Consider the following 17,099-nt stretch of genomic DNA (forward strand, 5'->3'; position numbering starts at 1 on the left):
AGTTGCTATAGGCAACTCTTACTCTGGACAGGTTTTGATAAATCGCCTCCTTTTTGTGGTTTAAAAAATGTTTGATATTTCCATTTATTGGATTCCACCAAGGGCAGTCCTACTAGCTTGGTTCATTTTGATTGATGTTTTTCTTTTTTTTTTTTTGTTGGTTCATTTAGATAAGACAATGGCTAAAACAATCATTTGGGGGAATTTATCAAAACATGTATACCAGTTTTCTAGCTCTTTTTGCTCAAAGATTTGCAGCTTTTTCCTTTTTTAGCCACACACCACTTTTCCTAAAAGTAGTTGGAACTTAGTAAGGAGGGGAGGGGGGGGGGGGGGGGGTGAGGACTTAAATTGGCATTTATAGAAGTTCAGTCCAGTTGATGTTCAGAAATCCAATTCCTCAATAGCGGAACTTTTGACGTGCGACCTAAAAGGCAAAATTCTTAGGAAGCTTCTCAAAGACAGAATCCATGTAGAATATCCTCATGGATATTCTGTTATTCTGTACAGATTCTCCATAGTGTGAACAGGGCCTTACAGGGCCAATGTTTTTTCTGGGATGTAACAAATTATCCCCTATCCTAAGGATAAGTGATAAGTGTTAGACCGCGGGTGGTCCGACCGCTGGGGTGCCCCGCGATCTCCCGAACGGCGCTCCGGCTCCCTGCATGGAACGAGCATTTTCGACCACCGCAGGAAGCAGCGGCCGACACGCCCCCTCCATGCATCTCTATGGGAGAGTCTGAGCGCTGCTTTCGGCAATCTCCGGCTCTGTCACAGAACTGCATGGAGGGGGCGTGTCGGCTGCTGCTTTGTGCTGTGGTCGAAAATGCCGGTTCCATGCAGGGTGCCGTTTGTGAGATCGCGGGGGGCACCAGCGGTCGGACCAACCGCGATCTAACTTATCCCATATCCTTAGGATAGGGGATAAATTGTTACATCCCAGAGTTATTAATTATGTAAAATGCCAGTCTACAATAATTCCCCTTATTAACTATTATAGCCATGTGTAATTGGTCCAAGGCTGACATGTCAAAAGGTCTTTCATTATAAGAGGGACACTTGACCTGTGACTAATGCCATTTGCTGTCATACTTTGTTTTTTAACCCAGATATGTGGATAAGTGTGATCTACTATGCTGTTCCATACTTTCTCCGTAATTTTTTTGGCCTCTGTCTAACAATAGAACCCTTTTTTATAGGCATGTTTTACTATTATTGGTGCACATCACATGTCTAGGACCGGATAGTCCGTTAGCCCATTTCACAGGAGCCAGTAAGATAGTTTGTTTTAGGGACTTGTAGACCAGTGTAGGTGAGGTTCCGGTGCGGGACCGTCCTTCTTAGAACGATCATTCCGCCTAGGCATAGGGTATAGCCTAGGGCAGGGGTCTCAAACTGGTGGCCCTCTAGATGTTGCAAAACTTCAACTCCCAGCATTCCCAACAGCAGTTAGCTGCAGCAAATGGCTGTCTGGACATGTCCAGGCATGCTGGGAGTTGATGATTTGCAACATCTAGAGGGCCACCAGTTTGAGACCCCTGGCCTAGGGGTAGTGTAGGGTGCTATAGGTCATCTTGTCCCACCAATGCATCATCCCGTCCCATCAACTCCTGAGTCACCTACTAGGGAACCCATCTTTTAGTACTCTAAGTATTGTTTATTTTTTGTACATCCGTGTTATATGTTTTGTGCATGTACTCATTGGTTGTGGTATCTGGTCACATAGCTTTTGTTATTGAGGGTTTTGTCCTCAGTTTTTAATTGATACGCAATAAAGGTTATATTTTAGTCTATACTGATTGAAAACTTTATATAAAAAAAAAAATGCTCAGGTTCTAAGACAAAAAACAAAACAAAACTATATTTATCTTCCTCGTTCTACCTTTGATCATGTCTCATGGAACTCCAGCCCTGCTACACCACACTTCTCAGATTAGCATGTGAATTTGCCACTTCATCCAATCAGTGATTGAGACAGGACATTATTGTAGGCACTGATTGGCTGAGCTGGCAGTTCGACGTACCAGCCCCAGGAGTAAGGCGCAGTGGGGCGTGGGCTCTGACAGTGCTGGTCGAGGGAGGTAAGTAAACATTTTTATTTTATTTTTTATTTATAAAAATAGTTCTTTGGAATACCCCATTTTAAGTCTACCTAGAGTTTTGAAAGGGTTGATTTTTATTTATTTATTTTTTACTTTTTTTTTTTTTTAGATTACTGTAACTCTTTATAGTTGTGACAAGATGATTTTAGTGTCCTCGCTGCTGTTATTGAGTCCCTAAGAGTCTACTTTATATTGCACAGCTATATCTACAGGTGAAACTCGAAAAATATGTATATCGTGCAAAGTTCATTTATTTCAGTAATGCAACTTAAAAGGTGAAACTAATATATGAGAGACACCCATTACATGCAAAGCAAGATAGTTCAAGCCGTGACTTGTCATAATTGTGATGATAATGACTTACAGCTCATGAAAATCTCACCCCCCCCCCCCAATTACTATGATTTGGGGAGCCATGTCATCTGAGGGTGTTTTTCCACTGTGCTTCATTAAGTCCAGGGTCAACTCATCCATCTACCTGGAGATTTTGGAACCCTTCATGTTTACTTTCCTTTTTGAAGTTGCTTGAATGAAATACAATGAACTCTTGCACCATATTAAAATTTTTCGAGTTACACTTGTATGTCTATATTTTCTCCATTTAGGCGGCAAGATCAGGCAGGACTGTGCTGTTTGCAAGTAGTACACATAGCTACTTTCTCGCTTACTTTGCACATCACAAAAGCACACATACTCCTTTCGGCTTTGCATAGTGCAAATGACTTAAAGGGGTACTCCACTGCCCCAGCATCCAGAACATTTAACTAGTGGCAGTGAAAAGCAGATTGCAGAGAGTGAGAGACACACTGGCAAAGATTTTAAAGCTTTTTCCTTGAGGTAAAGAGTGATTCTTGTTACTTGAATTGATTAAAAAATGTAACAAATAAGACTATCACATGTATGGAAGTTGCTTGAAAGGACAGTTAGGCTTCTTTCACACTACAAAATTACTCCGTTTTAAAGATCCGTACGAAGTTCCGTCTGAAAATCGGCTTTAAAACGGCAGTTCCAAAGTCCTATACAGCAATTAGAAAATCCCATTATAGTCTATGGGATTTTTCGAATATATGTTTTAACACATTTTAGCCCTCTTAGTTTAACCTCTGTATGTAAATTGTTTGAGGGATTTCTAAGAGATGCTATTTTGGAGTATCTTAATAAAAATAAATGTATAACTCCATATCAGCATGGCTTTATGAGGGATCGGTCCTGTCAAGCTAACCTGATCAGCTTCTACGAGGAGGTGAGCTCCAGACTGGACCAGGGGCAATCGCTGGATGTCGTATATCTGGATTTTTCCAAAGCATTTGATACGGTGCCTCATAAAAGGTTGGTGCATAAAATGAGAAGGATGGGGCTAGGGGAGAATGTGTTAGTGGGTAAGTAACTGGCTCAGTGATTGGAAACAGAGGGTGGTTATTAATGGTACTTATTCTGATTGGGTGACTGTTACTAGTGGGGTACCACAGGGGTCAGTCTTTGGTTCTGTTTAATATATTTATTAATGACCTTGTAGAAGGATTGAATAGTTTAAGTAACAATCTTTGCAGATGGTACTAAACTCTGTAAAGCGGTAAACACTATAGAGGACAGTGCACTGCTACAAATGGATCTGGATAGGTTGGAGGTTTGGGCTGGGAAGAGGCAAATGAGGTTCAACACTGATAAATGTAAGGTAATGCACATGGGGAGGAAAAATCCGGCTGGGATTATATATTAAATGGGAGAACACTTGGGATGACTGACATGGAAAATTACTTAGGAGTCTTAGTTAACAGTACATTTAGCTGTAGTGACCAGTGTCAGGCAGCTACTGCGAAGGCTAATAAAATCATGGGGTGCATTAATAGGGGCATAGATGCCCACAACAAGGAAATAATTCTACCGCTGTACAAATCATTAGTCAGACCACACATGGAATACTGTGTACAGTACTGGGCACCAGTGTACAAGAAAGATATAGTGGAGCTGGAGAGGGTTCAAAGACGGGCAACCAGAGTAATACGGGGAATGGGAGGGCTACAGTACCCAGAAAGATTATCAGAATTAGGGTTATTTAGTTTAGAAAAAGGAAGGCTTAGGGGAGACCTAATAACTATGTATAAATATATCAGAGGACCGTGCAGAGATCTCGCTCATGATCTATTTATACCCAGGACTGTATCTATAACAAGGGGGCATCCTCTACGTTTAGAGGAAAGAAGGTTTCTACACCAGCACAGATGGGGGTTCTTTACTGTAAGAGCAGTGAGACTGTGGAATTCTCTCCCGGAGGAGGTGATCATGGTGAACTCTGTAAAAGAGTTCAAAAGGGGTCTAGATGCATTCTTGGAGAGTAATAACATCGCTGGTTATGTATACTAGATTTATGGGGACAGAACTTTTATCCAGGGATTTATTCTGATCCCATATTTGGAGTTGGGAGGGAATTTTTATCACTAGTATGAATTTTTTTTTTTTTTTTTTTTTGCCTTCCTCTGGATCAACTCAGTAGGGACTCATTAGGGATATAGGTTGAACTTGATGATGGCCTCTGGTCTTTTTTCAACCTCATGAACTGTGTTACTATTAATAACTGCAGTTATTTTGTGACGGAAGATAGTAATGGGAGAAATAGTGCATGCACAATTTCTCCCGTTGTTGTTTTCCATCGCAAAATAACGTCTGTTATTAATAACAGGCTATAACGGGTTAAAACGGCTATTAGAAAAATCCCATAGACTATAATGGGATTTTCTAATGGCCAGACTTTGTAACTGCCGTTTTACAGCCGATTTTCAGACGGAACTTCGTACGGATCTTTAAAACACAATAATTTTGGAGTGTGAAAGAAGCCTAAACAGTTTCTGTGGAAAAACAAATGCATTTGTTAAATGGTATGGCACTGGAAGGGTGACACTGGTTATAGTGCTTAGGCTTGGACATACATTCAAAGTGGATAACAGGGGAATGATAGTCGTCACTGTTTCTATATCTGGAAAAATGTTTTTATTTTTATTTTTTTCTTCCTTCAGAGTGAGTTTACATTAAATACGGTTTTCCAATTTTTTTTTTTTTTTATATATATATATGCCCTTCCATTCCCGAGATACGAGGGTTTATAATTTGTCTGACAATTCAGGAAATCATTTTAAACGGGCGAGAACTAAAAGTACCTACCGTCAAAAAAACTTTTTATATGTTCAGGATCCAAGCCTAATGATTAACTTTCTAATTGGTTGTAATAAAAAAAAGTTATTCCTTTTTTATGTTTTTTTCACTGTAAAATAGTTTCTACTAGGGGTCTTCCTAGAAGTCCTGGCCATAAGCCATTCTATGATTTCGGCATCAATCCGAAATCACAGACTGCAGCCAGGACACTGGGGAGCACAGCACAGTGAGCGTTCTGACCCTATCTTAGCACGGCGCACTCCAGACTCGGCCGGCCAGCTGTGCCTTCAGGCTCCGCCCCCTGCAAAGGAGAGCCTGCGGGTGCTGGCTCCCAGTCAGTGGAGCTCATTTTTAATGGGAGGGGTGTTGGGTGGGGACTTTAGGATGCAAATGCGCATGTCCAAAGTAAAAACCGTATAACCGTATGTATGCGGAAAAATAAAAAAGTTATAGGGGTCAGAAGATGACAATTTTAAATGTATTAATTTTCCTGCATTTAGTTATGATTTTTTCCAGAAGTACGACAATATCCAACCTATATAAGTAGGGTATCATTTTAATCGTATGGACCTACAGAATAAAGATAGTGTAATTTTTACCTAAAAATGTACTACGTAGAAACGGAAGCCCCCAAAAGTTACAAAACTGCGTTTTTTTTTTTCAATTTGTCGCACAATGATTTTTTTCCCCCGTTTCACCGTAGATTTTTGGGTAAAATGACTGATGTCATTACAAAGTAGAATTAGTGGTGCAAAAAATAAGCAATCATATGGATTTTTATGATTTTTTTAAAGGCAAGGAGCAAAAAACGAAAGTGCAAAAACCTGAAAAAACCCCGGTCCTTTTTATAGTTCGGACATTTACTTACACGGCGATACCACATATACCGTATTTATCGGCGTATGACACGCATTTTTTAGGCAAAAATTTTTAGCCTAATGTCTATCTGCGTGTTATATGCCAATAAGCCGCTGCAGTTCAATGATTTAAAGCGGGCGCTTTAAATCGATGAACTGCAGCGGCTTTTGCAGTTCCAGAGTCCTGCCGTCGCTGCCCGATTCTCTGCCCCTGCCTATCCTGTGGTCCAGAGACTGCCGGCACCGCTGCCCCATTGCCTCCCCCATCCCCGGTTTTTCTGACCCCGCAGAAGCCCCCAGGAAAGGCAGGGGGAGAGAGGCAGTTGCTGCCTGCTTCTCTCCCCCTGCCTTTCCTGGGGTCTAGAGCCCTGCTGCCGCCGCTTCTCTCCCCCTGGCTATCGGCGCCACTTCCCCATTGCCTCCCCCATCCCCGGTTTGTCTGACCCCGCAGAAGCCCCCAGGAAAGGCAGGGGGAGAGAGGCAGTTGCTGCCTGCTTCTCTCCCCCTGCCTTTCCTGGGGTCTAGAGCCCTGCTGCCGCCGCTTCTCTCCCCCTGGCTATCGGCGCCACTGCCCCATTGCCTCACCCATTGCCTCCCCCATCCCCGGTTTTAGAATTACCTGTTGCCGGGGTCGGGTCCGCGCTGCTTTTGGCTCCGGTGTGGCGTCTCCTGCGTCGTTGCTATGTGCTGCGCAATGATGAGTGATGTCGTGTTGAAAAAGCAGGGATAGTGTCAGTCAGGGACAGCTGGGGGATTATGGAAAGTTTAGTTGATAGGCACTCTTTAATTTTAATAATGAAAGTAAGGGCAGGATTATACCGTCTGGGGAGGGTGTATTAGGCATTCATGGCCCACAATGTACAACATTTATGTCTTCTGACTGTATAATCTCGCCCATCACATGATAGTCTCTCTCATTGTTAAAATTAAATTCAAGCTAATCTGACAGATTTTCTGATTAGTCAGACAAACTATAAACCCTCATATCTTGGGAACAGTCACTGTAAAAGGGTGTGTTATCAGGAACACCCTAAGTTATTTAGTGATAGTAAAATCCTATTTAAGTTTGTCCACAGGCCCTAACTAAAAAATGTATGAATTTGTTTTCAACTGAGCTACAATCAACTGACAGGTATTCTCCTTAACTGGAAACTGACAGCAGGGTACCCTCTAAGAACCTGAATATACAGCTATATAGTGTTGCCGAGCCTGTTTATAATGCTTCTTAACTGGTGCACCCGTTAAAGGGTACCTCTCATCAAATAAACTTTGGATATATTTTAGATTAATGAATGTTGAATAACTTTCCAATAGCATGTTAATGAAAAATATGCTTCTTTCTATTGTATTTTTCCCGATCAGTCCTGTCAGCAAGCATTTCTGACTCATGCTGGAGTCCTAAACACTCAGAGCTGCCAGCCTGCTTTGTTCACAGCCAAACAGGCTGTGAACAAAGCAGGCTGGCAGCTCTGAGTGTTCTCCTTTGTGAACAAAAGCAGACTGGCAGCTCGTAGTGTTTAGGACTCCAGCATGAGTCTGAAATGCTTGCTGCCAGGACTGGTAGGGAGACCCCTAGTGGTCATTTCTTCAAAGTGGAAAATTAAATAGAAAGAAGCATATTTTTTAATAACATGCAATTGTAAAGTTATTCTGCATACATTAATCTAAAATATATCAAAAGTTTTTTTGATGAGAGGTACTCTTTAAGGATATTTTTGTCTTGTCGCTAGTATGGTATTTTCCCCCTAACTGCACTGAATGCCACTGCTGCTTCTGCATGTGTACTTACTTCTCCTGTCCGCTTCATAAACATTCCATAAATGTTTATCCTTCTTCCTCAGCAGGTCTGTGAAGGGGGTGTAGTGGAGGGGTGGGGTAATTGACAGAGTGGGCAAGAGAAGGTATTACACATACAACAGCAGCCGCCTCCAGTGCACATTATCATATTAGCAACAAGATGAATATCTAGTGAACAGCTGCATTTTTTTTATTTTTTTTTCCCTTCAGGTAAGAAGCATTAGAAACAAGGTCACCTGTATATTCGGGTTAGTTCGGGTGACCCTGCTGTGAGTTTCCCTTTTGAACACCCTCTGATACGATGATTCATTTAAATGAGAACATCCCAAAATCATGTTATTTTTATCACCGTGCTTTATAGATGATAACATGGTGAATTTCTGTTTTGTTTTTATAAAACATTGCTTCTAGTACTATAGCCAAATAACTGTGGTATTTTTGCCTTTTCTTTCTAGTACACATTATTCCAGAAATTCTAATGTGTATTTTTGGTATGTAAACTTTAGTCTTGCCCTGTCACACTTCTCACAAAGGTCTGATTTGTTTAGCCTCTCTGTAATGATAAACTTATGCTCTTAAAAATAGTAGCTACCTGTAGGTCTTAGGATACAAATCTTGGGATTCTGTTCTTTGGCTGAACTTGTTAGGAAAGTCTGTCTTGGGCATGCTGGTGGTTGTTTCTCTTCTCCATTTGTCGCTGATTGTCCAGACAGTGGAAAAATAAATAGTGTCCAGGGATCTTTTGAATTCCCTTTCCAGCTTTTAAAGGCATCTCTAACCTTTCTGAAAGCCTCAAAGAGCTATTAAGCAAAAGTGGGGATCATTCCAAAAGATAGAGCTTTTAATTATACCTTTCGTTTATGAGCAACTCCCATGTCCCTTTTTAGCTGTTTGCTCTGGAAATGAAAGATTAAACTTTGTAATTGGTGAATGAGCCCAGAAGATGGCAGGTAGGAAATGCATAACCTAGAAGAAATAGTCAGACTATTGGCTTAGCTTTCAAATACTGTAATTAAAAACATTTCTTCAAATCTGCAACTTATTTTCGTGAAGGGATTTAATTAGGCACAGGGCTGATTGTGTGTGGCCCTAGCCCCTAAATGCTGAAATAGCATGCCAACAACAAAGTCAATACTATAAGCTATAGTAAGTCCTTATACAATTCTAACATGACCCATTATACTATTGCGTTGCCCATCCAGAGTGCGCAAAATAGTAATAGCCCAAACAATAACAGTACTCCCTTTTGGTACACCTACAGTGGTAGGTGATGAATAGGTAGACCCCTTTTAGGTTGGTTACTCCCCCTTTACGTAGTTGGAAAGGTTCCACCATTAAAGGGGTATTACAGGAATTTTTTTTTAATTTGATTATGCTACAGGGGCTGTAAAGTTAGTGTAGTTCATAATATAGTGTCTATACCTGTGTGTGATGGTATTCTTATGGGATTTTCAGCCCAATATTTATTTTTATCAGCATACAAAATTACTATTGTCTCAGAATTTTCCCAGCTTGCAATGCGGCCGAGACCTGACTCACTAGTCAGCTGATGACAGGGAGCCTGTCTGCTTCAATGGGTGGAGGGATCGCTTGGTGGATGAGGGATCAATCTGCAACTAATGCAACAGCTGTAGGCATCCTGATTGAAAACCACAGGTCTTTTGAATGGATGCAGCTCATTTATGTTTCAATGGGTGGGGTGGCTGATGTGTGGGAGGGAGGAAATGGAATTCTGGGATTTGTAGGCAAAGAAGGAAATTCAAACAGGAAATACCAGTTCACAAAAAACTAGCCACAGTGTTATGGTAATCTCACAACATAGCCATTTAGCCCCAAGACGAGCACAGATCCTTCCTAAGCATGTCCATTACTGTGTGCCAGGTACATACTAAAATCACCTTATTTTGGATAACCCCTTTAAAGGGGTACTCCCGTGGAAAACTTTTTTTTTTTTTTTTTAAATCAACTGGTGCCAGAAAGTTAAACAGATTTGTAAATCACTTCTATTAAAAAATCTTAATCCTTCCAGTACTTTTTATGGGCTATATACTGCAAAGGAAATGCTTATCTTTATAGATTTCTCTGTCATGACCACAGTGCTCTCTGCTGACCTCTGTTGTCCATTTTAGGAACTGTCCAGAGCAGCATATGTTTGTTATGGGGATATTCTCCTGCTCTGGACAGTTCCTAAAATGGACAGCAGAGGTCAGCAGAGACCTCTGTGGTCATGACATGAGAGAAATCTAAAAAGATAAGCATTTCCTCTGTAGGATATAGCCCCTAAAAAGTACTGGAAGGATTAAGATTTTTTAACAGAAGTAATTTACAAATCTGTTTAACTTTCTGGCACCAGTTGATTAAAAAAAAAAAAAAAAAAAAAGATAAATAAATAAGAATGCTTCCAGTTCCCGCTCATCATCTCTGGTGATGTGTTGTCTGCTCAATAAATGCCTGTTCAACCAACCACTGACTGAGGTGGGACACTGCTTTGGCCAGTGCTAGGCTAAGTGGGAAGTTTTCCTGTGGGAATGGCACATTATTGTGAAGTTGCAGTGGTTAGTATTTGTATCCATCATTAGGTGGATAGGGCCCCTGATTAGAAAGTCCCCATATAGGTAGGTAGCGTTACCAAGTAGGTAGAGCCACTGGTGGTGACCTCCTATAAGGAAGGTAATTCCCCCAGTAGGTTGATATATATGTCCCCTAATTAGATGCAGGACCCTGATAAGCAAGTTCCCCAAGTAGGTGGGCTCCATTAAGTAGGTATGTCCCCCAAACAGAGAGGTAGGGCTTCCCCATGGTAATTCCCTTATATTAGACCACCCTACATAGGTAGGCAGGTCCTCTCATTAAGTCTGGTAGTTAGGTCGCCCAGTAGATAGGCCCCTGATTAGGTAATTTTATGGAGTAGCATTTAAGCCTGCACAGTGCTGCTGACAATGGACATTGATTATTGTGATTGATGCTGGGACACAGTGATCAGACCCTCACCAACCAGCAAGTTAACACCTCTTCTCTGGATAATTGACAACTTTTAACCCCTTAAGGACACATGACGTACTGGAACGTCATGTGTCCACTCCCGATCTATAACGCGGGGCCACGGCGTGGCCCCGCGTCATAGCGGGTCGGGCCCGGCCTCTAACAACGGCCGGGACCCGTGGCTAATAGCGCGCGGCATTGATCGCTGTGCCGCGCGCTATTAACCCTTTAGACGCGGCGTTCAAAGTTGAACGCCGCGTCTAAAGTGAAACCGAAAGCATCCCGGCTAGCTCAGTGGGCTGTTCGGGATAGCCGCGGTGAAATCGCGGCATCCCGAACAGCTGACAGGACAGCGGGAGGGCCCCTACCTGCCTCCTCGCTGTCCGATCGCCGAATGACTGCTCAGTGCCTGAGATCCAGGCATGAGCAGTCATCCGGCAGAATCGTTGATCACTGGTTTCTTATGAGAAACCAGTGATCAACATAGAAGATCAGTGTGTGCAGTGTTATAGGTCCCTATGGGACCTATAACACTGCAAAAAAAAAGTGAAAAAAAAAAGTGAATAAAGATCATTTAACTCCTCCCCTATTAAAAGTTTGAATCACCCCCCTTTTCCAATAAAAAAAAAAACACAGTGTAAATAAAAATAAAAATAAACATATGTGGTATCACCGCGTGCGGAAATGTCCGAATTATAAAAATATATCATTAATTAAACCGCTCGGTCAATGGCGTGCGCGCAAAAAAATTCCAAAATAGTGCATTTTTGGTCACTTTTTATATCATTTAAAAATGAATAAAAAGTGATCAATAAGTCCTATCAATGCAAAAATGGTACCGTTAAAAACTTCAGATCACGGCGCAAAAAATGAGCCCTCATACCGCCCCATACACGGAAAAATAAAAAAGTTATAGGGGTCAGAAGATGACAATTTTAAACGTATTAATTTTCCTGCATGTAGTTATGATTTTTTCCAGAAGTGCGACAAAATCAAACCTATATAAGTAGGGTATCATTTTAATCGTATGGACCTACAGAATACATATCAGGTGTCATTTTTACCGAAAAATGTACTACGTAGAAACGGAAGCCCCCAAAAGTTACAAAACAGCGTTTTTTTTTTTCAATTTTGTCGCACAATGATTTTTTTCCCGCTTCACCATAGATTTTTGGGCAAAATGACTGACGTCATTACAAAGTAGAATTGGTGGCGCAAAAAATAAGCCATCATATGGATTTTTAGGTGTAAATTTGAAAGTTATGATTTTTTAAAGGCAAGGAGCAAAAAACGAAAATGCAAAAACGGAAAAACCTCCGGTCCTTAAGGGGTTAATATTGGGATAAGCCCACAATGTTTTTACAACAGCCATGACCAATATGATGACCCCACTGACTTCATCTGTCAGAACTTAATTTTTTACGAACCATATTATGTGGTTAGTCTGGTTATATGTTTCTGTAATTGCTTTTGTTTAATCTGGTGTGTTTCATGCAGGCAGCAAATGTTTTCTTTTGCTTATTGGGTTATAAAGGGCACTTGCCAGAGTCTCGCCACAAAGTGAAGTTGTGGTTGCAGTTTCAACAAGAGTATGTTTGTTTGAGCATTACATTATTACATGCTTTATTAATGAACTAGCTGGCTGATGCCAAGAAGAAGCTGCTTGCCTTGGCACATAATCTATGGTTGGCAATACTTTCATATTTTTATCATGAATCCTTTGTTCTGGATGTTTTGCTGAATATTTCTTTGTCTTTTTCTTAACAATTTTCTGTTTAGACAAGGCCCTCCTTCCAAAAGACTAAAGAACTAAGGCCAAATACACTAGTGCAGTCCATTCAGAAAAGGCTTGTGGTCAGTCTAAAAATCTGAGATTCCTATTTCCTTGGCTGCTTCCTAAGATATAGAGGTTTTACTATTTGGTTGATGCTGTGCTTTTTACTAAATTGTCAGATGGGTGGTAACTTTACTACGAAATAGTGTGTAAATGCTAGGCTCAGAGGGGTAACTAATCTGGATGCAGGACATCGACCGCACCAGGTCAGGCTCAGAGGGGTAACTAATCTGGATGCAGGACATCGACCGCACCAGGTCTCTCTTAAAAAATGGATTTACAAGTGTGACGTTTTGGCTTAAAGGGGTACTCCGGTGGAAACTTTTTTTTTTTTTTTTTTTTTTTTTTTTTTTTTTTATTGAACTGGTGCCAGAACGTTAAACGGATTTGTAAATTACTTCCATTAAAAAAATATATTTATCCTTCCAGTACTTTTTAGCAGTTTTATGCTACAGAGGAAATTCTTTTCTCTTTGAATTTCTTTTTTGTGTTGTCCACAGTTCTCTCTGCTGACACCTTTGTCCGTGTCAGGAACTGTCCAGAGCAGCATAGGTTTGCTATGAGGATTATCTCCTGGACAGTTCCTGATATGGGCATCAGGTGTCAGCAGCGAGCACTGTGGACAAGACAAAAAAGAAATTCAAAAATGAAAGAATTTCCTCTGTAGCATAAAACTGCTAAAAAGTACTGGAAGGATAAATATATTTTTTAATTGAAGTAATTTACAAATCTAATTTACAAATCTGTATAACTTTCTGGCACCAGTTTTCCCCCGGAGTACCCCTTTTAACAATATGGCCTTTAAAAATTCTTTGTACAGTCAGTTATGTACTTGTGAAAACATTTCTTTAGAGGCGCTTTTCTGGCATGGTGCTGTTGCCATCCTACATCCAATTTAGTTTTCCCTTGGTGCAGGTGAGATGGACCAATACCCCTAAGCAACATGCATCAGGGTCTTCATGGAAGATTCTGCTTTCATCACACTTTTGAGGCTTCAAGGTTTTTTTTTTTTTTTTTTTTTTTTTTTAGGAGCTTCATAATCATATAACGAGAACATGATATATTCCCCCTTAGCCTAGCATTTACACTTTGTTTTGCAATAAAGGTCCTGCCCCTCTTATAATTCAATTAAAAGTAAAATATTTGTAAAACCCTTGCGAACAAGGGATTAGTTTGAAAGAGCACTACTAGAATCGGGCATCCTGATGCTAAAAACTCATTTTTAATGACTAACCCCAGGTCCTCTTTAAGTTGTTGTCTCATGAAGACATCCCATGTCTATAAGCCATATTAGGGGTGCTTGATTGTCATAAACAAGGCCATCTGATCACCAGGACAGCTTTCTTCTAAAAGTTTTCTCTGGTGAGACAACTCTAGAGAAAATTTGGGTAAAATGACAGTGACCTAAAGTTTAACCATATAAGGCTTTCTTCACTATGGAGGAGGCATGGCATAACTGAAGCACAATGTAAATTATTTTCTGTTCATAATATGACTTAAATGCACAAAAGTACACTTTGAGTTTAGTAGAAATCTGAAATGAAGGGGATATGCCAAATGGCTCTTTAACTTGGAGTCCTGTCGTTTGAAAAAACCTTTGACATGTCGGACACAAGTCAAAAGTTTTGATTGATGGGAGTCTCTGTGCTGATGATTAGACTGAGTGGAAAGAAGCATGGTTATTCACGTCTTTGTGACATGTCAAAACTTTCCAAATGACAAGGACACCTTAAAGGGGTTTTCCAGAAGTATAGACCTATGGACCTAAAACCTACCCCCATGTTCCATCTTGCATCTTCTCTGAACTTGACACTACCAGAGCAAGTTCCCAAAATAATTCCCATTAAATAGGTATGTCTCCTCAGTAGGTAAGGAGGTAGGGCTTCTCCAGTTGGTAGATAGAGCTCGTGGTAAGTAGACCACCCCAAATATGTAGACAGGTCCCCTTATTAAAGAGTTATTCATGGATTTTTTTCTCTTCTCCTTTGAGCCTATGATGTCAAATTATAATACTGTGTAATATGCTTCTATTACCTCTGTACACTGCTTTGTCCAATTTACATGCACGATTACTCACACCCGAAAGTGCTGTAGTACAAGTCTTTTTATTTTACGGTTGTCTCTGGCCTTTCCCAGCATTCCATGTCACCAAAGACAATTGGGGAGATTTATCAAAACCTGCGCAGAGGTAAAGCTAACCGGTTGCCCATAGCAAACCAATCACATTGCTTCTTTCATTTTTAAAAAGGCCTCTGAAAAATAAAATAAGCCATCTGATTGGTTGCTATAGGCAACTGGTCAGTGCTTGTTTACAAGTTTTGATTAATCTCCCCAAATGTTTCATCCATCACATGGTCTCCAAGGATGTGGCTATGCTACAGTGAGAGGGTGAATAGCATGACTTTAGTAAATCCCTTACGCTCTGCTATCCACCTGCCTACTGCAGCATATCCACACTCTCTGGAGACTATGTGCCTTATTGTCGCTGGCCGCATGGACAACAATAAAATAGAGAATTCTGGGTGTAGGTCCCATGCATGAACAGGACAAGCAATGCACGGAGGTTACATAAATTTAAAGGGGTATTCCAGGAAAAAAACTTTTTTTTTTTTTTTTTAATAGATTTGTAAATTACTTCTATTAAAAAATCTTAATCCTTCCAATAATTATCGGCTTCTGAAGTTGAGTTGTTCTTTTCTATATGGCAACAGTCCTCTCTGCTGACATCTCTGCTTGTCTCGGGAACGGCACAGAGTAGGAGGGGATATGCTTCTACTCTGGACAGTTCCCAAGACATGTGTCATCAGAGAGCACTTAGACAGAAAAGAACAACTCAACTTCAGCAGCTCATAATTACTGAAAGGATTAAAGGGGTATTCCAGGCAAAAACTTTTTTTTATATATCAACTGGCTCCGGAAAGTTAAACAGATTTGTAAATTACTTCTATTAAAAAATCTTTATCCTTCCAATAGTTATTAGCGTCTGAAGTTTTCTGTCTAACTTCTCAATGATGATGTCACGTCCTGGGAGCTGTGCATGATGGGAGAATATCCCCATAGGAGCTGGACAGCTCCCGGGACGTGAGTCATCAGAAAGCAGTTAGACAGAAAACAGCAACTCAACTTCAGAAGCTAATAACTATTGGAAGGATTAAGAATTTTTAACAGAAGTAATTTACAAATCTGTTTAACTTTCCGGAGCCAGTTGATATATATAAAAAGTGTTTTCCTGGAATACCCCTTTCATTTTTTTTATTTTTATGTAATTGTTTAACACACATGAGATGCGTGAGAACAGTCCAAGAGAAAACATTTGTGGTAATTTGTGATACAATGTCACACAAAATTACTGCTACACTTTCTCAGAATACTGTGTACCCTCAACTACACGGCCTGTGATAGGCTAACATGCACCAGGTTAAAAGATGCTGATTCCAAATTTGCTATTTTTATTTTTTTACTCGCTTGTATTCCCCTGCTATACACCTACAAAAGCAGGTGTCTTAGTCCTTTCTACTATATGTCTGAGATTAATAGTCCTCTCTAGGCAACAGTATGCAGGTTTACAGTGGGGGAATGCAGGTTAGCTGAAAGATAAAAATTACAGATTAGAATTTAACGTCTGATGGGTTTACAGAGTACAATAGTTTGGGAGAGTTTGGAGATGTCAGAGTCTACGGCACATTCAGATATACATCATGATCACATTGCTTGAACAGGATTTTAAATACACTCCCCCCCCCCCCCCCCCCCCCATTTAATATGCAAAACATATTTTTTTTTTTTACTGGCTTTAAATCATGTAGGCTTGAGAAACTAAAATCTAACTATAATACAATATTAATGTTCTGATATGTTGTGCAGAATATCAGTGACAGTTCTCCTTCAGCACAAGGTCCAGATTTGCCGAGTGCACTACAAGAGCTGGAGCAACGCTGTAAAGATTTGAAAGAAGAAAATATCATATTGGTAAGAAAAAAAAGTTTTTTTAAATATTTTAAAACATTTGTAATTTGATTTTATATAACTTAATAAATTGATGTTCTCAAGGTAACCTCCAGTTGTTGAGGTTCAGTTGGGGTTATAGTTGTCACAAAAGTTACTCTTTCTCTGTAATTCCTAAAGATTTCAATCTCTATCTACCTATCACATCCTGTGGATACACCATACATGTGTACAATGAGAATACTTAACCCTTAGAGGATGCAGGGCATACCTGTTTTCCCTGGCTGCCTTGTACTTGGCGCACCAGGATGTACAGGTACATTTGAGTCTCATCGGGACTATGAAGCAAGCACAAGAGCTGTGCTCTCGTCTTAGATCCTGGTTTGGCTGCTGTCAGCGGTCAGGGATGGGCTGCTGATGGCATACATC

The 17,099-nt window shown here is 40.5% G+C and overlaps 1 protein-coding gene across 5 annotated transcripts in view; it reads left to right on the top strand.

Moving 5' to 3' along the window:
* TSPOAP1 (TSPO associated protein 1) overlaps positions 1–17,099 on the top strand; it is a 224,871-nt gene that overhangs the window by 61,977 nt on the left and 145,795 nt on the right. For 2 of the 5 annotated variants that reach the window (XM_056558563.1, XM_056558562.1), the window contains 2 exons: positions 12,671–12,745; positions 16,590–16,694. The exons of 2 other annotated variants lie outside the window; for them this stretch is intronic. In XM_056558563.1, the coding sequence (XP_056414538.1) occupies positions 12,671–12,745; positions 16,590–16,694 (180 nt within the window). The remainder of the gene's footprint in view (positions 1–12,670; positions 12,746–16,589; positions 16,695–17,099) is intronic. One more of the 5 variants, XM_056558564.1, reaches the window with a different exon arrangement.

The sequence above is a fragment of the Hyla sarda genome, chromosome 2, assembly GCF_029499605.1.
Source record: "Hyla sarda isolate aHylSar1 chromosome 2, aHylSar1.hap1, whole genome shotgun sequence".
NCBI lineage: Eukaryota > Metazoa > Chordata > Amphibia > Anura > Hylidae > Hyla > Hyla sarda.